The 22,967-nt window shown below is 45.3% G+C and overlaps 1 protein-coding gene across 1 annotated transcript in view; it reads right to left on the bottom strand.

Moving 5' to 3' along the window:
- LOC115466370 (cytochrome P450 4F22-like) overlaps window positions 1-22,967 on the bottom strand; it is a 159,043-nt gene that overhangs the window by 70,867 nt on the left and 65,209 nt on the right. The window contains 6 exon segments of the mRNA XM_030197561.1: window positions 1,513-1,632; window positions 1,635-1,677; window positions 1,679-1,778; window positions 5,856-5,977; window positions 21,872-21,999; window positions 22,153-22,206. Of these exon segments, the coding sequence (XP_030053421.1) occupies window positions 1,513-1,632; window positions 1,635-1,677; window positions 1,679-1,778; window positions 5,856-5,977; window positions 21,872-21,999; window positions 22,153-22,206 (567 nt within the window).

Raw genomic sequence — 22,967 nt, 5'->3', positions numbered from 1 at the left:
CTCAGCCATCTATCCCCCCTTCAATCCATTCAGAACGCTGCTGCAACGTCTTATATTCCGCCAAAACCGATATACTCATATCACCCCTCTCCTTAAATCACTTCATTGGCTTCCGATCAGATATCGCATACAATTCAAGCTCCTCCTCCTTACCTACAAATGCCTCAGTCTGCGGCTCCTCACTACCTCTCCACCCTCATCTCCCCCTATGTTCCCGCCCGCAACCTCCGCTCACAGGACAAAGCCCTTCTCTCAGTACCCTTCTCCACCACTGCCACTCCAGGCTCCGCGCATTCTGGCCTTGCCTCACCCTATGCCTGGAACAATCTTCCTTTACCCATACGCCATGCCCCCTCCCTATCCATCTTCAAATCTCTGCTTAAAACTCACCTCTTCAATGCTGCCTTCGGCGCCTAACCGCTCGAGAAATATAAATGCCCCAATCCATCCACCCTATCAGATTAACGTTCACTCATCCTCTAGATTGTTCACTTGTCTTTAGATTGTTCTCTTGTCTTTTAGATTGTAAGCTCTTTGAGCAGGGACTGTCCTTCTATGGTTTGATTTGTACAGCGCTGCGTAAACCCTAGTAGGCGCTTTAGAAATGTTTGTTAGTAGTGTTAGTAGTAGGTTAGTGACCACTGGGGGAGTAACGGGAGGTCATCCCCGATTCCCTCTAGTGGTAATCTGGTCATTTTACGCACCTTTTTGTGCCTTAGTAGTAAGAAAACAGGTCCAGGTGAAAACGTCCAAGTGTTCGTCAGGGACGTCCTTGTTTTTTTTTTATTTTGGGTGAAAGACGTCCAAGGAGCTAGTCCAAACCTATTTAAAGCCCAGATATGCTAACCGTTGTTACCACATCCTCCAGCTGCGAGTTCCGAGCTTAACAATTCTTTGAGTGAAAAAATATTTCCTCCTATTTGTTTAAAAGTATTTCCAAGTAATTTCATTGAGTGTCCCCTGGCCTTTGTACTTTCTGAAAGAGTGATAAATCGATTCACTTCTACCCATTCTACACCACTTAGTATTTTATAGGCCTCAATCATATGCCCCCTCCCCCTGCCATCTCTTTTCCAAGTTGAAGAGCCCTAACCTCTTTAGCCTTTCCTCATATGAGAGAAGTTCCATCCTCTTTATCATTTTGGTCACTCTTCGTTCAAACCTTTTCTAATTCCATTATATCTTTTTTGAGATACGACAACCAGAATTGACGCAATACTCAAGATGAGGTCGCACCATGCTGCGATAAAGAGGCATTATATATTCTTGGTCCTATCTTGTATCCCTTTCTTAATAATTCCTAGCATCCTGTTGCTTGTTTGGGCTGCCACCGCACACTGCACAGAAGATTTCAGCGTATTGTCTACAATGTCACCTAGATTTTTTTCTTGAGTCTGACTCCTAAGGTGGGACCCTAGCATCAGTGTGGTTTTGAACCACCTCACGCACAGCCCCGCATCTCTCAGTTTTACAATTAGGAGGTTGTTAAATCTCTGATTTACTTCACTGACCTTGATAGAAGTAGAATGTCTATGAAGTCTGTGGTCTTGCCCTGTTTAGATGTCAACCAGGCATCAGCACCAAGTTTTGTCAGGGCCTCACGCCGCTGCTGCACTACACCACCTGTAAATCATGCACAATGGTACAGGTTTTCTGGAAACGGCGTCCTTCAGGAGAGGAAACGATAGAGAAGGTCAAAGTGATATGGTAAGAAGTGCTCCCGTTTCACCACCAATGCACTAAGCTCGTAGATAGCAGAAATGTAGTCACTTGGCTTCCTGAAATGTAAAGAACACAGGAACACATTGTTATCCGCAATCTTCCTCTTATCATCTAAGTAAAACTGGAATAAAATGCAAGAAGCCTCAAAAGTAGGAACCCACAGGAAAAGCCAGGGGTCCCCAGAAGAAGCTTTGATAGTTTTAAAACTCAAAAATTAGGAATGATGCAGGAAGTCACCCCTCCACATGAGGAGGCTAGCAAAAGAATCTGGCAACATTCAAAGAGGTGGATGGGACTCCTACCACAAGCAAATATACCTGTGGGAGAAAATGATGGGCAACCTGTGCCCTTCCCTAAGAGGTGAGAAACCAAGGTTATGTTTGCCTTAACATTTCTGAATTACTTACACTTCTTGGGGGGGAAATATTATAAATTCATTTTTTATTAGGGTTTATTTACAGCCTTTTTGAAGGAATTCTCTCAAGGCAGCGTACAATAAGAATAAATCAAACATGAGCAATAGACACAGCAGTAAAAATATTAAAATAACAATACAAAGTATGGCATGGAGGGGCACTTTCGAAAGGGACGTCCAAGTTGCAATTTGGACGTCCTTGCAAAATGGCGAAATCCAGGGGCGGGGAAACCTGTATTTTCGAAACAAGATGGACGTCCATCTTACATTTCGAAAATACCGTCAGAGACGTCCAAATCCTTAAATTTGGATGTCCCTAGAAATGGACGTTTCTGACTTTCGGCGATTTTTCGAAACCAAAGACGTCCATGTCAAAAATGGCCAAATGCAAGCCATTTGGTTGTGGGAGGAGCCAGCATTTGTAGTGCACTTGTCCCCCGGACATGCCAGGACACCAACCGGGCACCCTAGGGGGCACTGCAGTGCACTTCAGAAATTGTTCCCAGGAACATAGCTCCCTTACCTTGTGTGCTGAGCCCCCCAAAACCCACTACCCACAACTGTACACCACTACCATAGCCCTTACAGGTGAAGGGGGACACCTATACATGGGTACAGTGGGTTTGTGGTGGGTTTTGGAGAGCTCGCTGTTCCCTCCACAAATGTAACAGGTAGGGGGGATGGGCCTGGGTCTGCCTGTCTGAAGTGCACTGCAATACCCACTAAAACTGCTCCAAGGACCTGCATGCGCTGTCATGGACCTGAGAATGACATCTGAGGCTGGCACGACATATTTTGAAAGATGTTTTTTTGAGCGTGGGTAGGGGGTTAGTGACCACTGGTGGAGTAACGTGAGGTCATCCCTGATTCCCTCCGGTGGTCATCTGGTCATTTCGGGCACCTTTTTGTGCCTTAGTCATAAAAAAAACAGGTCCGGGTGAAAACATCCAAGTGTTCGTCAGGGATGTCCTTGTTTTTTTTTCGATCATGGGTGAAAGACGTCCAAGTGTTAGCAAACCCAAGTCCCGCCTTCGCTTTGCCTCCGACACGCCCCCTTGAACTTTGGCCACCCTTGCAATGGAGTGCAGTTGGAGACATCCTAAATCAGGTTTGATTATACTGATTTGAACGTCCCTGGGAGAAGGACGTCCATCTTCCAATTTATGTCGAAAGAATGGACGTCCCTCTCTTTCGAAAATTAGCTCCATGGTATACTGCTTACAATGTCAAACATAATATGTAATAGAACATTTTAATTGACAGTGTAGAGTACTTATGTACTTTTACTGCTGGCAGAGCCAGGGTGCAGTCTAGACAGTGTGTGGATGGTGTTGCAAAGTATAGGCATTGATTATAAAATACCCTAATATACACACATAAATGCTTAGCAATGTAATGTAGCCATCTTTAATGTGGTATCATTGCTGCTGGATTAATGCTAGGCTGCTATAGTGTCTTTCTATGCTAGGCAACTTTCTGTCCTATTTACCACCCTATTATAAAATTGCTCTCCTTTTGTCATAGAAAGCCTGCTTTACAGAGGATCTCCCAAACTAACTCCCAGGTCATGAGGTTTGCTTGTTTGGAGTGATAATGATATGCCTGTAAGCACAAGCCCACAGCCTAAGTACAGGTGTTAAAAGCAGAGTAAAAGCTGTATCAAATTTCTTCCCATTTCCATGCTCCCTTATTGCTAGTATACCATGCCATACTTTGTATTGTTTTGAATATTTTTACTGCTATAATTGCCTATTGCTCATGTTTGATCTATTCTTAGTGTACACCGCCTTGAGTGAACTCCTTCAAAAAGGCGGTAAAACCTAATAATAAAATAAATAATCACGACAAACACAGAAGAAAGCTAGCCTCCGCACTTGGATACTCAAAGAGCAAAGTCACAGCAAAGGAGACAAAAAAGATGATGCCAAAAAAACTTCTACTGGACTCAAAAAGGTTCACAGCAAAAGTTTATTGAACCGATCCGGACTTGACACGAGTCGTGTTTTGGCCACTCTGGGCTGCCTCAGGAGTCCCTTCTGAGGAGAAACTATAGGAGGTGTCTCACATCATTTACATCCTCAGTATATTTCGGGCATATCTTCAGACCTTCTTTTCTCTTCAGCACCACTTTTTCTTAATGAATAGTAGTGATAACGAAATTAAAAGTTTATTGCTATATAACACCCAACTGGGCAGCTATCGGTGGGTGAGAGACTTTGTACTCCTCTGGAGGAAGACTGTGAAGCTAAACCAGTTGGGTGTTTTATAGCAATATACTTTTAATTTCGTTATCACTACTATCCATTAAGAAAAGAAGGTCTGAAGATGTGCCCGAAATATACTGAGGATGTAAATGATGTGAGCAGGCTTTTTTTGAGGGGGTACTTGGGGGTACTGAGTACTGGCACCTTTTCCATTGTCTGCTAAAATTGATAAACGGACCCCAAGTTTTAATGAAAGAGCTCAGGCTCTGCACACCAATTCAGTCTTGTCATAGATTCTGTGACTGGTTGCAGGGGGCCTGGCTATTATGGGGTAGGTTTCTCAGTGATCAAGCAACTTCTGAAGGGTGGCCTAGTTTTTGAGTACCGGCAACTTTGTTTCTAGAAAAAAACGCACTGGATGTGAGACACCTCCTATAGTTTCCTCCTCAGAAGAGACTCCTGAGGCAGGCCAGAGTGGCCGAAACACAACTCATGTCAAGTCCAGATCGTTTCAATAAACTTTTGCTGTGAACTTTTTTGAGTCCAGTAGACGTTTTTTTGGCATCATCATTTTGTCTCCTTCGTTGTGAGTTTGCCCTTATGGTTAATGCCACAGTCTTTCCACAAAATAGACCAAGGTAAGACTGGCAGGAAGGGGACCCCTATTTTCTCTGATCAAGATGGGTATCCCAGAGTGCAATATACAGCTATACTGCTCTCTGCTGTGAGATCCTTGGAATGCAGTGCTCACATGCACCTCTCTGTATGTGGATTCTGATGCTCAAACATACTTTCCCTTGCTCATGGTAAGACCAACTCCACCACCCTGACTTCACCATTCACTCTGCTCAGTATGAAGTTGCCAATAAGAACAAGCTTCATGCCTTCATACCTTCACAAGCGCTTTTCTCAGAATCATCCTACAGACCCGGATCACCTTGCTCATATATGGGGGTGAGACGCACAGAAGCACATGCTCAGATATATGTCTCAGTCTCTCTCGCATCAAGGATTTCAGCCCTGGAGCACAGCAGTTACACATATCTGTTTCTGCTCAGGCTGAGACCCTCAGAATGCAGCTGTCATACACAGAATTTGCTGCTCTAGATAAAGACCCCTGGAACGTTACACTCACTCCATTTTCCATAGGTGAGACCTCAACTTATCCATAACTCTCTCTTTCATTGTGATGAAAACCCTTAGAGTTCAGCACTGACACACCTCTCTTTAATTCTGCTTGGGTGCACCCTCCCAGAGCACTGGACTCAGACGTATCTTTCTGGTAGTGGTAGGAAGGTGGGGCAAGGTGAGGTAAGATCAGTGGAGAAAGATATTAGCGTACCTCTCTGCTCAGGATAAGAGCCAGAATGCAGCATACAAATACATTTTATTTTTGACTGGTGTGAGACACCCAAAGCGCTGCAGTTAGACTTGATTCTCTGTATTCATCATAAGAGAGTGTAGTGCTCTCTCTCTAGCTCAGACACACTTTTCCCTTATTCTTTGTTACTTACTCTTGGCAGTCACTGTTGTAACTAAAGGTGCATTTTAAGAGGCTGTCCAAGGTCATCAGACTGATATTTTCAAACATGTCCAGGGAGACTGTGCCCCCTGATGCCAGTTTACGCCACTTAGCCTAGAAGGGAAAGTGTCTTAATCAGAATTCAAACAGTACCCATGTTTTCAGCTCCTGTATCATTTTATATGTGCTTACACATAGATATGGAGGCAGTTCTATAACACAGGCTCTAACATTTGCTCACCCATTGTGCAGATATTTAGAATTCTAGAATAAATGCATTTTTGAATACAGCTATACACGCATATATAAGCAAGACGCCCTAAGCACTATTCAGCAAATATCCAATTAACTTAAATAGTGCATATTGCAAGGGGTGTACACAGCAGAACATGGTTGAAACATACAGTAGATGGGGGTTTCCACTTACACATGTAACTTACAGAATACTTTTAATCTGCACACATACTTGCTGCACTTAAGTGCTTGCATGTACACACTCTATGGCTAGCATGTGTGATTGCACCTAAATGTTAGGCACATTAACATCTGGTTATGCTAGTACTCTTTTTTTTTTTTTTTTTTCCATTTCAAGAAGTCTTTATTTAACTTTAAGCATAACACATAGATCTGCATGCCATTCGCTCAATACAAAATTTTGCAAAAAGAATAAAGTAGTACAGCCCCATTCTACAGTACACATAAAACTGAGATTTTCACACAACCCCCAGCTCCCTATTCCAGCTCTTCCTATGCTGAAGGTATGCATATGTGTCCTCCTCCAGGATAATGTGATTTCAAGCTTTGGAAAAAGAGCAGTTGCTCTGCTTCGAACATTTGGCACCAGATTTTCAAACCCTTGGCGTACCATCGAGTAAATGCCCCTGGTGTAGTTCCTGGCATGAAAAGGGGTTTATACGCTATCGGAGATAGACTAGTGAGAACGCATTTCTTCTGTGGAAAGAGGCTATCCCAATAGTGGAGAGTTAAGCTAATGGTTGAGCATTCTCCCATCCCGTGTGTCCTAAATGATTTTGGGATCCATATAAGCGCCCCCAGGGGGGTTTGCCCTATTGAGTATTGCTCCAAGTGGACCCACTGCCTGTTTGGATAATCTTGGTACCACTTGACCGCTACCTTCCCTTGGGGCCGCTCTATAATACCACATGAGGTTCGGGACCCCCAACCCCCCCTTTCGTTTATCTTGGTATAAGAGTGCATGCAATAAGCGTGGTCGCTTTCCTGCCCTGACGAACCGCATTATTTTATCCTGCAATGCTGGCAAAAATCGCCTGGGCATTAATACAAGCAGCACTTGAAAAAGATATAGCAAACGGGGGTAACACATTCATTTAACTATAGCTATCCGTCCGTACCAGGAGAACACCATGTCCCCCCACCTTTCCAGATCCGCCGCTATGTCCCGTCCTAACCCCTTGTAGTTAGCATGAAAAAGCTCCAAGAGTTATGCTAGTATTCTATAAAGGAAAGTAGGCACCTACATTCCTTTATAAAATAGGCTCCTACCACACACCCTACACATGTTTAATTCTAGATGCCTTGTTATCCCCACAATGGGCCCTGTTTACCAAGTGCTTTAGCGTTTTTAGCGTGCGCTTAGCAGTGTAGACACCCATAATATTCTACGGGCATCTACATATTTTTAGCACATGCTAAAAACGCTAGTGCACCTTAGTAAACAAGGCTCAATGTGTTTGATCAGCAAAGGTGCAATATTCATATATGGAATTATTTTTTAATTTTATTCAAAGCTTTGCAATTACTAGAAAAAAATCTCACTTGAATTTAAAAAAATAATGAATTAAGAAAAACATGAATAATTAAAAAGTATAAATTAATATTAATGTCCCTGTTAAGCCTTCAAATAGTAAAATGATATACGGAATAATATTCATACAGCTCCTCAAGGCTTGCAGGCTGCTTTCCCCCCCCCCCCCCCCCCCCCCCCCATGTTCATTTGCACATGCTTTAAAACAAATGCAGATTGTATTCACCTTTTTTGGACATAGGTAAAAGCACCTGAATCAATGTAGACACTTCTACCCACAATGAGGAGCAGATAGTTTTCAGCTTGCCTTTTTCTGCACATAAGCAGTTTGTGTGTATATGTATGTATATATATATATATATATATATACACACTGAAAATAGTCCTTGTAGAGCTGAGGCAATATCACAAGAAAAACAATAGAAAAAGCATACAGAGATGCAGACAATGTTCTTTTTTTTTTTTTTTTTTAATTTAAGCAGGAAGCTTTATTAAATGAATCAACAAACAGACAACTTCAAACAAGAAACATGAAATACAAATCCATTACAGCAAACAAGAGCCAACTGTGTGCTCTATTGAACAAAAACAAAGCAATGTCTTTTTGTTAATGAGGAAAAAAATACAAATCAAGTCAGGACACCTCAAACTCCCACCCCTGTCTCCCTCCACATTACCTTCAGTAACTATACAAAGCCAGTGTCAACCCTGATTACACTATGGAAAGAAGCAAAGGAGCCCAAATCTTTTCCCACTTAGTTATCATCTTCCGTTCAGTGGCCAATAACTTTTTAAGATCACAGATATACCATAATAAGTTGTACCATTTAAGTGTTGAAGGGCAACTTATCTGGTTCCAGGACCGTGCAATCACCAGGTGCGCCGCACTGAAGCTATGCCTCGCGAATACCCGGCATGCACTACTAATTCCTGGAAGGATCCTATTAAATAAGAAGACAGCAGGATCCCAGGAAACTGTATGTCCAAGCCAAGTTTGCACCCAACTGTGAAGCGATTTCCAAAAGGCCATTACCTTTCTACAGGACCACCAAATATGGCCCAGGCTTCCAGGATGACCACAGTTCCACCAGCATAGTGGGGATACCCCTGCAAACATATGATGAAGTCTAACAGGTGTCAAATATCAATGGTAAATTAGTTTGGTACAATTCTCCTGTATGTTCACAGCCGGGGAGACCTTAACAGAAACGATCTTCATTACCTGACAATCCTCAGCCTCGTACCAACTCGGTCTCCCATCTCCAACAATGTCTACACACAGATGGCAAGGCATCCCGCAAATGGCGATAAGAAACCTAGTACCTTTACAATCAGCACACACACCTTCCAAGAAAGTTTCCTCCCCAAACAGTTTGTCTTTCAAATTAGAGGAACTGAAGAAGTGAATGAGCTGATGGTAAGCACAGAAATCACTCGGAGGTAATTGATAGGTGTTGGCTAAGTCTGCAAAGGAAAAAAAAAACTGTTGTCATCTACCATCTGTCCCCAATATGTCAACCCATAATACCTCCACCTAGTGAAAACTGAAGTACAGCCCGGTTGAAAAACAAGATTGTATGCAACAGGAGATAACCAGAACATATAGAATCCCTTAGATCTATCCATTTTGTCCCAACAGGAAAATGTATGCAAGATGATCAGACACAAGGCAGGTTATAAGTGTCTGCGTCCGGGTGGAAGCCACAGCAATTGCCCTAAATTCAAAGGGCCCCTAACCATATGTTGCTCTAAATGCACCCATAGCTTATGAATATGAGCTTGATACCATTCAACTGCTGCTTTAGCCTGAGCAGCTCTGTGATATAGCCCTAAATGGGGGACACCTAGACCACTCCGTCTTTCCAGCAAGGTATATGTCACGTCTGTGGCCATGACCACCCTCAGACTTACCTTATTTCTGGGGGTCAGCATCTGTGCTGGCTTCTGTCTGTTTCTGTGTTAGTTTTGTCTCTGTGTGCTGATTACTTCACTAGACCTCACCTATGTGGGCTATGCCTCTCTGGGGAGCCAGCATCTAAGATGGCTTTCGCCTGTTCTATTCCAGTTTCCAAGATGGCTCCTCTCTGTTCTTCCTGTGTGTTCACTTCCTATGTGTGTCAAGCCTCTCTCTGGTGTCAGTGTGTTTCCTGCTTCTGCCCTGCTGTAGGTGACATCATCAGTGAGAGCCTTCATAAGGAAGTGCTGTACTGGCACTCAGGGCCTTTGCATGTGTTATGCCACAAGGTCGTTAGGTTAGTGAGTGTACTGTTGCGCTGCCACATAGCCTGTCTCTGGGGCTCTTGCCCATCTGCTTATTGTGTCTGTGGACAGCTAGTCCTTCTGTGTGGGCTTTTGTCCTTCTGCTTGTGTGTCTGTGGACTGCTAGTCCTTCTGGTGCTCCACTCTGTGTTTGGAGCCACTGTAGCTTCAGCCTTTGTGTGTTCTCTGTCTGTGTTGGCAGCTGCTGAAGCTTCAGCCTGTGTTTCATCCCTGTTTGTGTTTGGAGCTATTTAGCTTCCAGCCTTTGTGTCACGTCTGTGGCCGTGACCACCCTCAGCCTTACCTTCTTTCTGGGGGTCAGCAGCTCTGCTGGCTTCTGTCTGTCTTTGTGTTAGTGTTGGCTCTGGCTTTGTGTGCTGATTGCTCCACTAGACCTCACCTGTGTGGGCTTTGCCTCTCTAGGGAGCCAGCATCTAAGATGGCTGCCACTGGCTCTATGCCAGCTTCCAAGATGGCTCCTGCTTGTCTTTCCTGTGGGCTCACTTCCTATGTGTGTCAGGCCTCTCTTTGGGGTCAGTGTACTTCCTGCTTCTGTCCTGCTGCTGGTGACTCATCGGTGAGAGCCTTCATAAGGAAGTGCTGTGCTTGCAGTCAGGGCCTTTGCATGGTGTCATGCCTTAAGGTCAGCAGGTTAGTGAGAGTTCTGTTGTGCTGCTACTAAGCCTGTCTCTGGGTTCCTACCCATCTGCTTTCTGTACCTTTGGACTGCTAGTCCTTCCGGGTGGGCTCTGCCTCTCTGAGTGTCTGGGGACTGCTAGTCTTTCTAGTGCTTTCCTCAGTGTTTGTAGCCTCCGTTTGGAGATAATCAGCTACAGCCTGGGGTTATTTCTCTGGCTGTGTGTGGAGCTGCTGTAGCTTCAGCCCAAGACCCTTAGCCTGTTATTCCTGGTTTGCTCTCTTTACCCTGAGCCCTGCTTTGCCCAGCTTTTATGTTAACCCTGAGCCCTGCTTTGCCCAGCTTCTATGTTTACCCTGAGCCCTGCTTTGCCCAGCTTCTACGTTTACCCTGAGCCCTGCTTTGCCCAGCTTTTACGTTAACCCTGAGCCCTGCTTTGCCCAGCTTGTGTGTCAACCCTTAAGCCTGTTTCTGTCTAGCTAGTGTTATCCAGTTTCCTGCTCTGCCTAGCAAACGTACATCCTGAGTGTATATCCTGAACCCTGCTTGTATATCCTGAGTGTACATCCTGAATCCTGTTTCTGCCTAGCTAGTGTTATCCGGTTTCCCGCTCTGCCTAGCTAACGTATATCCTGAGTGTATATTCTGAACCCTGCTTGTATATCCTGTCTCTGTCTAGCTAGTGTGTATTTCCTGGGGGGTTATCCTGTATCCTGCCTCTACCTAGCTAGTGGGTTTACCCTGTGGGTGTTCCCGGATCCCCGTTCTGCCTAGCTTGCATGTATGCCCTAGTCCTTGTTCCTGCTAAGCTTTTGTACATCTTGTCTTCATAGTCTGTCTTGTGTTTCTGGCTTAGCGGCTGCGAGCAGCGCTCAGTGCAGTCTAGTATTTAGTATTGCCTCCTCATGTTTCCTAGACCCAGGGTGGGTCCTCTGGATCTCCAGTTCCGGCCTTGTCCTGTAAGCCCTGCCGGCCACCCGCAGGCTGGAGCTGAACTCCAGCGGAACGGTGGCTAAGTGCAGGTGAAGCGGTTCCTGTTCTGCCGGTTCCAGTTGCCTACTTCCAATCCTGTCCTTCAGTATGTCCAGTTCCAGGATGGTCTTGCCTGCCGCTCCTCGGCAGGGGTCCAAGGGCTCACGATTCCCGGTTCTGCCTTGAGGACCTGACAGAATCCAAAGGCCCTCGAGAACGCAACAGTTTGTTCCCTGTCAGTGGTTGTTAGCTCCTGAGCTTCAGCCATTGCCATGACCTCTGCTAGTGCCTGGTTTATTCTCTGCTTGCTGCCTGTCTCTATTGCCTGAACCCGGATATTCTCTGCTTGCTGCCTGTCTCTGACTATTGCCTGAACCCTGATACTCTCTGTGTGCTTCTGCCCAGCTTATGTATATACCCTGTATCCTGTCTCCGCCTAGCTAGTGTATATCCTGAATCCTGCTTCTGCCTAGCTAGTGTATATCCTGACTCCTGCTTCTGCCTAGCTAGGGTTTATCCTGAACCCCGTTTCTGCCTAGCTTGCATGTGTTTCCTGACCCCCTGCCTCTGCCAAGCTTGTATGTATATCCTAGCCCTGCTCCTGCCAAGTCTTTGTGCACATCCTATCTGCTCAGTCTGTCTTGTGTTTCTTGCTTAGTGGCTGCATAGCAGCTTTCAGTGCTAGTCTAGTATCTAGCCTCGCTTCCCTTGTGCTTCCCAGACCCAGGGTGGGTCCTCTGGATCTTCAGTTCCTGCTTTGTCCTGCAAGTCCTGCCGGCCACCTGCACTTGGGAGCTCAACTCCTGAGCAACAGTGGTCAAGCGCAGGTGAAGCTGTTCCTGTTCTACCTGCTCTTGTTGCCTGCCTCAGTTACTACTCCAGTCCAGAGTTCCAGTCCTGCTCTTCTTTGTATCCAGTTCCAGGGTGGTCTTGCCTGCCTCTGCCGCTCCTTAGCAGTGGCCCAAGGGCTCACGAATTCCGGTTCTGCCTCGAGAATCCGACAGTATAAAATAGAGCATGGGATCCTAGGTCACTTCCCCTGCTAGATGAATTTCAAAAGATGTGCTTGTAAGGACTTAAGTAGCTGGCCACAAAGAGGCATTGGTATGGACTGGAAAAAAGAAAGAAAGCAATGTGGCAATTCTTCTAAACCAGGATAAAGTCAAGGAGTCCAGCAATCTAGATACTGCTGAATCTCTTTAATCAAGGGGACATAATTAGCAGAGTTCAGATCTTCAAGGTTTTTTTTTAGTAATACAGACCCCCCCCCCCCCCCAAGCACCGCAAAGCATTAGGCACCCAAGTCAAAGGACAAAGTTGTTATATGTCTGATTTTAATCGCTAATGGCTCCATTACTAAAGCAAAGAGAAGGGGTGAGATGGGGCATCCCTACCTCTTTGAAGGTCAAATAAAAGTGAATTACTTCCATTTAACACATGCTCAAGGTTCAGAGTAAAATTCTTTGATCCATCCAATGAAACTTGGACCAAAACCACTCAAGGCTTTAAACAAAAAAGGCCAATAGACTCTATCAAAGGCCTTTTCTGCATTAATACCTAGCAAACAATAGGGTTATTTTTGCAGTTTATCTAAGTACATTATCAGGCTCATTTTCAAAAGAGATAGATGTCCAAAAAGTGACATAAGTCAGCATTTGGACATCTATCTCACAGAAACATCCAAATCAGTATTATCGAAACCTCTTTTTGGACATCTTTCTCTGAAGTCCGTCAGAAGGATGTCCAAATTTCAAGGGGGCGTGCCAGAAGCGTGTTGAAGGTGGGATTTGGGCGTTCCTAAGACACGGACGTCTTTTAGCAATAATGGAACAAAACAAAGATGTCCAAGACTAAAACTTAGATGTTTTGAGTTAGATCGTTTTTATAGCGAATAGCTGAAGTGGGAATTGAACCCACTTCCCCAGGATCAAAGTCTGCTGCACTAACCACTAGGCTACTCCTCTACTCCACACAAGAGGTGCCCCAAATGACCAGATGACCACTGGAGGGACTCAGGGATCACCTCCCCTTACTCCCCTAGTGGTCACTATCCCCATCCCACCCCAAAAAATGTGATTACAAATATTACTTGCCAGCCTCAGATATTATACTCAGGTCAATTAGAATAGCATGCAGGTCCCTGGAGTAGTCTAGTACTGGTGTAGTGCACGGCAGACAGGTGGACCCAGACTTCTACCTCCCTCTACTTGTTACACTTGTGGAGAAAACTGTGAGCCCTCCAAAACCCACCAGAAACCCACTGTACCCACATATTGGTGCTCCCTTCACCTGTAAGGGCTATGGTAGTGGTGTACAGTTGGGGGTAGTGGGTTTTGGGGGGGCTCAGCAGACAAGGTAAGGGAGCAATGGTGAGATGTGTACCTGGGGGCATTTTATAAAGTCCACTGCAGATGCCCCCAAGGAGGCCCTATTGCTTTCCTGGGATGTCACTTTTCCACTATCCTACCTGATGCCAAGCTTTCTATTTTTTTTTTTTTTTTATAACATCTGAGCCTTGTGTCTATTGTTTATCATTAGATTTGGGCTTTGAATTCAGATCTATAGATGAAAAGGAGGTCTCATTACATATATCTAAATACCAGAGTGCTATTTTTTCATACTTCATAGCAAGAGTGTACATTCCCTAATTACCTGTCCCAATGCAAATGAAGCTTTTACCTCAGTGCATGTAAATGGTTTCATCCCTGTGTGGATTCTCTGATGCCATGTGAGGCTTTCTTTCCAACCAAAGCTTTTACCACACTCAGGACATGTAAATAGTTTCACTCCTGTGTGTATTCTCTGGTGCACTGTGAGGTTTACCTTCTGACCAAAGCTTTTACCAGACTCTATACATGCAAATGGTTTCTCTCCCATGTGGACTTTCTGATGCACTTTGAGATTTACATTACAACCAAAGCTTTTACCACACTTAGAACATGTGAATGGTTTCACTTTATTGTGGATTTTCTTGTGTATTTTGTACGTTTTGTATTTGGATGTATTTGTTTGAAAATGGACCAAAAAATAAAACATCCAAATCACAAAACATTTTTCCAAACAGTATTTTCAAAAGGAAAAGATAAGACTTTTTTTTTTTGTAGAAAATGACCTTTCCTGTTCCAATTTCCTCTAGAGTCTTTCATGAAATACTTTGTCAAACGCCTTCTGAAAATCCAGATACACAATATCAACCGACTCACCTTTATCCACATATCTGTTCACCCCTTCAAAGAAATGTAGATTGGTGAGGCAAGATTTCCCTTCACTAAATCCATGTTGACTTTCCAGCTTATAATTGAAAAAGAAAAACGCCTATATTGCGACCCAAATCGGGAGACAGACGTTTATCTCACAAAAACGAATAAAGCGGTATAATCGAAAGCCGAATTTGGACGTTTTCAACTGCACTCCATCGCGGATGCGGACAAAGTTGATGGGGCGTGTCAAAGGCGTGGTGAAGGCGGAACTGGGGCGTGGTTATCGGCCAATCAGAGATAGGCGCCTTTCGCCGATAATGGAAAAAAATATGCGTTTTTAGCGAGAATTTAGGGCACTTTTCCTGGACCCTGTTTTTCCACGAATAGGGCCCCAAAAAGTGCCCTAAATGACCAGATGACCACTGGAGGGAGTCAGGGATGACCTCCCCTGACTCCCCCAGTGGTCACAAACCCCCTCCCACCACAAAAATATGTCGTTTCACAACTTTTTATGTTCACCCTCAAATGTCATACCCACCTCCCTGGCAGCAGTATGCAGGTCACTGGAGCAGTTATTAGGGGGTGCAGTGGACGTCAGGCAGGTAGACCCAGGCCCATCCCCCCACCTGTTACACTTGTGCTGGTAAATGGGAGCCCTCCACACCGCCCCCCAAGCCCACTGTACCCACATGTAGGTGCCCCCCTTCACCCCTTAGGGCTATAGTAATGGTGTAGACTTGTGGGTGGTGGGTTTAGAGGGGGATTTGGGGGGCTCAACACCCAAGGGAAGGGTGCTATGCACCTGACAGCTCTTTTACCTTTTTTTTTTTTTTTTGTAAAAGTGCCCCCTAGGGTGCCCGGTTGGTGTCCTGGCATGTGCACTACGAATCCTGGCCCCTCCCACGAACAAATGCCTTGGATTTATTCGTTTTTGAGCTGGGCGCTTTCATTTTCCATTATAACTGAAAAACAAAACGCCCAGCTCACAAATTGTCGAATAAAACATGGACGTCTATTTTTTTCGAAAATATGGTTCGGTCCGCCCCTTCACGGACCCGTTCTCGGAGATAAACGCCCATGGAGATAGACGTTTTTGTTCAATTATGCCCCTCCACGTCTCATTAATCCATGCTTTTGAATATGCTCTGTAATTTTGTTCTTAATAATAGTCTCTACCATTTTGCCCGGTATCGATGTCAGACTCACCGGTCTATAATTTCCCGGATCTCCTCTGGAACCTTTTTTAAAAATCGGCATTACATTGGCGACCCTCCAATCTTCTGGTACCACACTCGATTTTAAGCATAAATTACATATTACTTATTATTACATATTATGTCCCTAATATATAAAGTGTTTTTTAGAAATATCATCCGCAGAATCTAACCTAATACTCATTCTACTACTGTCATTGGAGTTGATTTTAATGCGGTAGCTGAACCGGATCTTCACAAAACGCACAACCCACATAGAGCTCAAATTGATACTACTAAGGGGATTCCTTTACTATGTGAAACCCTAGGGGTGGTGGACGTTTGGAGGGTGCTCCATCCGGAAGTTCGAGACTACACTCATTTATCCAGGGCGCATCAAACTCAATCACGTATTGATTATATTTTGGTAGACTGAGAGTGTTTCTCTAAAGTTCAAGCTGCTGACATAGATCCAACAGTAATTTGGGATCATGCGGCCATATTCGTAGAGTTGCTGGTGTCAGGTCCTCAGCCACTACATAGAAAGTGGATATTTCCATTAAAATTATATCATGATCAGAACTTTTTGAATTTCATAAGGCAGAAGTGGGCAGATTATAAATATCATAATCGGGAGCATAGTCATGATCCTATTTTATACTGGGAAACAGCCAAGGCTGTCTTGCAGGGCGAGATAATTGCCTATAGCTGCGCAAAGAAGAAACGTAGAGATCGAGATATCCTTCGGTTAGCACAGCACCTGATACAGATGCATAGAGCATATGGGGCAACTCCAACAACCCACCTGAGGGAAAGGCTTCTTGCTAGTCAGACAGCTCTTAATGAATTGCTGCATCAGAGGGCTGGGAAGTCGGCCTTATATTTTAAGTATCAACTTTGTAAGTATGGCAATAAAACTGGCCGGCTCCTTGCCCGCTTGGTGCAGCGAATGCAGGGTGTGTAGAGGTTTCTTTCGCTTCATCAGCCCTCAGGACGCGTGGTGCATACTGACTCAGACATACTACAGATCTTTCATAATTATTATATCCAACTGTATGAGGCAGACCCTAACGCTACTTTGGATCCTGCTACCTATTTAGGCAGCTTAGATCTGCCGAAACTTTTAGAGACACGGACAGCAACTCTACATAGGCCTATAGATCCTGAAGAAATACACCTGGTGGTAAGGAAAAGTGCACTTTGCTAAACACCGGACCCAGATGGCTAGAGAGCGAAGTTTTACAAACTCTTAATAGCAGATCATAAACTACCGCTTGCGGCCTTCTTTAATGCCTATATAGAAAACTGTAGTTTGCCTCCGTCCTTACAAATGGCAGATGTTATGGTCTTCCTTAAGCTGGGGAAAGACCCTGTTCATCCAGAATCTTACAGACCTATTTCCTTAATTAGTTATGAGGCAAAACTACTGGCAACGATACTGGCAAACAGGCTGGCTGGGGTCTTACCATTCATCATAGCAGACCCTTAGGTGGGATTCATTAAGGAGAGACAAGTAGATAAGAATATCAGGACGATCTTGGCATCCTTGGAGTGGGTAAGTAATACACAACAGGACCCCTTAATGATCAGCTTCGATTTTGAAAAAGGATTTGATAGGGTCAATTGGGAGTTCTTATTTGGGGTGCTGCATAGATATGGTATTGAGGGACCTTTTTCAGGATTAGACAGGGAATTCACCAGGGCTGTACTTTATACCAATTATTGTTCGCTTTATCCTTAGACCCACTAATTCGTGAGATTACAGGGAGCCCAGAAATCTTGGGAGTTACAATGGGAGCATTTGAATTTAAAATATTGGCCTTTGCTGATGATCTTTTGGTACACTTAACCTCTCCAGTCTGATCTTTGCCAATACTGCTCAAACGTTTTGCTAAATATGGGCCTTTTCGGGATTTAAGTTGAATATGCAAAAATCAGAAGGTTTGCCTACCAACACAACACTCCGATGTCGATGTTAGGGGAGTTTCCTTTGAGGTGGGCTACGGAGAAATTTGCATATTTGCGCATAATCGTTATGGCGGATCCTAGATCATTTCATCAGAACAATCTGGAACAACTATTGCAGTATACTAGTCGACAGTTGACTTATTGGCACAGCTTGCCTTTGTCGTTATGTGGCAGAAATAGTATGATCATATTCCCACGGTGGTTGTATGTACTTAGACATCTACCGATATGTATTTTACAACGAGATAGGAAAATACTTTTTATCTTTCTCCATGCTCATTCAAGTTTTCTGGATTGTCATCCCAGAGGTTTAGATAAAGTATGGAATCAGTATATGTAATCCATTCGTTGTCGTATATTTGTTGCCAGAATACTTGTGGATCAATTTGCCCTCTTGTAGTGTAAGTTGTACGCTCTGGTATATGGTTTGAACCGTTCTTCTGCCATTTTAAAGTTAGCTTCAATCTGTAATGATCGGTCCAAGGTGTTGCTGTCCATTTGATGCAGTGGTGTGCTGGAGCCGGCTCGCAAGAGCCGTTTGTTAAATTTTCTGGCATCTTGTGAGCCAGTTGTTGGCCCGTGCGAGCCGGCTCGCCTCCGCTCCCCCGCCCCGCCAATCCATCTTCCGTCTGCCTTCTGCTCCCCGATAGTAGCCCTGCTGGTTTCCTTTCTGCGCTGCCGCCGCCCTGCCTTTAAAAAATTTATTTTCCCTCGAGGCGCGCCAGCGTTGAAGCGAAGGCAGCAGGCTCAGCTCGGTTCCTGCCTTCGTTCCGTTCCTTCGCATCATGGCTCCGCCCTTGCCTGACGTATTTCCTGTTTGCGCAAGGGCGGAGCCATGAGGCGAAGGAACGGAACGAAGGCAGGAACCGAGCTGAGCCTGCTGCCTTCGCTTCAACGCTGGCGCGCCTCGAGGGAAAATAAATTTTTTAAAGGCAGGGTGGCGGCGGCGGCAGCGCAGAAAGGAAACCAGCAGGGCTACTATCGGGGAGCAGAGGGCAGACGGAAGATGGACGACCAGGGGAGCGGAGAGGGCTGGAAGATGGCGGAGAGGAGGGCAGGAGGGAGACGAGGATTGCTGGACATGGGTGGGTGGATGGAGGGCAGGGGAGAGGAGGGTTGCTGGACATGGGTGGGTGGGTGGATGGAGAGGAGGGCAGGGGGGAGAGGAGGGTTGCTGGACATGGGTGCATGGAGGGGAGAGGAGGGTTGCTGGACATGGGTGGGTGGATGGAGGGCAGGGGAGAGCAGGGCTGCTGGACATGGGTGGGTGGATGGAGGGCAGGGGAGAGGAGGGTTGCTGGACATGGGTGGGTGGATGGAGAGGAGGGCAGGGGGGAGAGGAGGGTTGCTGGACATGGGTGCATGGAGGGGAGAGGAGGGTTTCTGGACATGGGTTCATGGAGGGGAGAGGAGGGTTGCTGGACATGGGTGGGTGGGTGGATGGAGGGCAGGGGAGAGCAGGGCTGCTGGACATGGATGGAGGGCAGGGGAGAGGAGGGTTGCTGGACATGGGTGGGTGGGTGGATGGAGAGGGGGGAGAGGAGGGTTGCTGCACATGGGTGCATGGAGGGGAGAGGAGGGTTGCTGGACATGGGTGCATGGAGGGCAGGGGAGAGGAGGGTTGCTGGACATGGGTGGGTGGGTGGATGGAGGGCAGGGGAGAGCAGGGCTGCTGGACATGGGTGGGTGGATGGAGGGCAGGGAAGAGCAGGGCTGCTGGACATGGGTGGAGGAGAGGGAAGGGAGAGAGAAGAAATGCTGGATATGGGTGGAGGGGAGTGAAGAGTGAGGAATGAGATGAGAAGAGGGAAAAGGAAGAGAGGAGAATAACTGCAAATGGATGGAGAAAATAGGCAGAAGCTGAGGACCAGAAATGAAGAAGAAAGGAGGAAAGAAATAAATGGAAAGGAAGCCCTGGAAACGGAGTTAAGAGGACAGATAGCAGCAGAATCGGATACTGGGCCAGCATGATCAGAAAAACAAAGTCACCAGACAACAAAGGTAGAAAAAAACTCATTTTATTTTCATTATAGTGTTTGGAATATGTTCACCTTGAGAATCAGGTGCTCAACATTAAAAGTTTATATTTATTTACTTATTTATGGCATTTTATCCCACATTGCCGCATTGAGCCTGCCATGAGTGGGAAAGCGCGGGGTACAAATGTAACAAAAAAAAAAAAAAAAATTAAACATGAATTAGATTGGAACCTGGGATCATTTAATAGTTTTTTTCCTGGAGAGAGTAATGCATTGCCCCCTCCACCCCCCCCCCCCCCCGGCTATAGCCAGCTCTGCAATTTGGGGGGGGGGGCGCAGAGGTGGACCGGGGAGAGAGCCTGTTGTTAAAAATTTACCAGCACACCACTGATTTGATGTCTGTTATTAATAGGTTATTATCTGTGGATAGTTTGTGATAGGTGGTCCAGACCCTCTGCAAGTGAAAAGACAGGTCTATTTTGTTTTTTAAATAGGATAGAATAGAAGGAGGTAAAATCAGCAGTTTATCACATGTAATATACCATACTCACATGTAGTATCAGCAGAGCTACAGTATACAAACATGCCATCAGAATCAAATCTGTGTTTGCATGTATGAGAGACTAAATTCTGCATTCATGTGTGTGACTACTGACTAAGACAGTCACGAACAGAAGGCAAGTTGCTCCACTTGAAGGAAAAACATCAAACGGGTAAAAGCAGAGAAAAGGAAAAGAACCTCACGTAGATACAGCGCATGTTTTTGCACTTGTGTCAGTTTTTTTTTTTGCTTGCTAGAGAAAACAGCAAGTGGAGATTGTGCCGTTTGGTGACTAATCTAAGAATATGTATTGAATGATGTTTTCTTAGACCCCTGATGCAGGCCACTTAGGCCAAAACACGAGTCATGTCAGCTCTCCCTTATTGTTTTTAGAAGACTTTAAATTACTACTACTACTTATCATTTCTAAAGCGCTACTAGAAGTACGCAGTGCTATACACTTGAACATGAAGAGACGGTCCCTGCTCGACAGAGCTTACAATCTAATTAGGACAGACAAACAAGAGATAAGGGAATATTAAAGTGAGGATGATAAAATAAGGGTTCTGAACAAGTGAATAAGGGTTAGGAGTTAAAAGCTGCATCAAAAAGGTGGGCTTTTAGCTTAGATTTGAAGACTGCCAGAGATGGAGCTTGATGTACCGGCTCAGGAAGTCTATTCCAGGCATATGGTGCAGCAAGATAAAAGGAACGGAGTCTGGAGTTAGCAGTGGAGGACATTTTTGAACACTACTGACTAGGAAACATATATGTACATAAAAAATTGAAATTGGAAACTGAACATGCTTATACTCATAGCAGGGGCGTATCTGCGTGGGGCCTCAGGGGCCTGGGCCCCCGCAGATTTCGCCCTGGACCCCCCTACCGCTGCCAACCCTCCCCCTCCGTTGCTCGCCTACCTTCGCTGGCGGGGGACCCCAACCCCCGCCAGCCGAGGTCCGCGTCCTCCTGCCGCTGCCGGCTGCCTTTGGTGCTTTCATTTGTCCATTGAAGCTGGCGCCGATGAAAGTTTCTTTTGAGTCTGACGTCGCTGCACGTTGTACGTGCAGGACGTCAGACTCAGAAACATGAGTCTGACGTCCTGCACGTACAACGTGCAGCGACGTCAGAGTCAAAAGAAACTTTAGTTGGCGCCAGCTTCAATGGACAAATGAAAGCACCAAAGGCAGCCGGCAGCGGCAGGAGGACGCGGACCTCGGCTGGCGGGGGTTGGGGTCCCCCGCCAGCGAAGGTAAGCGAGCAACGGAGGGGGAGGGTTGGCAATGGTAGCGGCTGGGGGGAGGGGGATCGGCAATGGCGGCGGCGGCGGCGGCGGCGGGGGGGGCTATAATGTGCCCCCTCACTCTGGCCCTGGCCCCCCCTACCGCCGCAGTTCAGATACGCCCCTGACTCATAGGCAAAACATCAAAGAACAAACTTTACAAAATTCTGGTGGCACACAGCAAAACTTACATGCATTATGTCCGTGCTTTGATTAAAAATCTTCACATAGTGTTTCAGGATATCAAAGTGAAATGCTGGAGTTAGCAAGCGACGATGCTTTCCCCACTTCTCACCATGACTTAGCAACAGGCCATCTCCTGAAACAGAAGAAAATGAGATCATCCACAAAAGCACAACATCCTCGGGGAACATTTGACCTCAAGAGGGCAGAGATAGCACCTAGAGACAATAGAAAGTAACACAGGTATGAAAAATAACTTGTGTGTGCAAAATAATATTAATCCACTTACCCAGCCATGGCCTGAGAAAGCCATAGAAAAGCTCATCTTTGGGGGCAACAGCAGCTGTGAACAGTTACAGGCATAGATTAGAAACAGTTAAGTCATGTATACTTTTTAACCTAATCATGCGCCATGTAACATACAAGTACAGCTAAATCATGTGTTTCAACTCATTTGTCATGTATCTCTTATAATTACTGATATGTTAGTCTCATGTCCCACACAATTAACCATGTGTTTCATTCAGGGGAGAGAATGAAAAAGGGAACCTGAAGGTAGTGGGGTTGATCTTGGGAGGGAAAGAGTAGAGAGTATTTGTAGTGAGAGAAGACAACTGATGGTGATAGAGAGAAAAACATGTGGGAAGTGACTGGGGAAAGGAGTATTTCCTCTGGAGTACTAGAAAATAAATTTGAAGACCACAGTTATGTAGTTATATCATACAGGTACAGCCATGTTGCATACAGCTATTTGTTAAACATAACCATCATCTGTGCCACATATGATAGCCACATGTTAAATACTTTTAGCCATTTGTTAAATATCATCTGTGCCGCGTAGGACAGCTGCATATTGCATAAAAATAGCCACAGATTACAACACTATATTATATATAGTGTTAAAAGCCACACAGCTACAAGCAGAGTTAAGCTGTTAGATCCCTAACATCATTACTTGTATATATGTGTGTTACGTATTTATAGCAGAATGTCCCAATGTGCCTTCATTGGAGTAACAGGAGGAACATTTGGGGGCCCTGCCCCAGATTAGTGCTAAACTACTGAAAGTTTGATCTAGTCTGTGAAAGCCCAATAGTAGGCATT

The sequence above is a fragment of the Microcaecilia unicolor genome, chromosome 3, assembly GCF_901765095.1.
Source record: "Microcaecilia unicolor chromosome 3, aMicUni1.1, whole genome shotgun sequence".
In the NCBI taxonomy this organism is placed as follows: domain Eukaryota; kingdom Metazoa; phylum Chordata; class Amphibia; order Gymnophiona; family Siphonopidae; genus Microcaecilia; species Microcaecilia unicolor.
The sequence above is the reverse complement of the archived record's forward strand: the minus strand, read 5'-3'. Positions and strand labels throughout refer to the sequence as shown.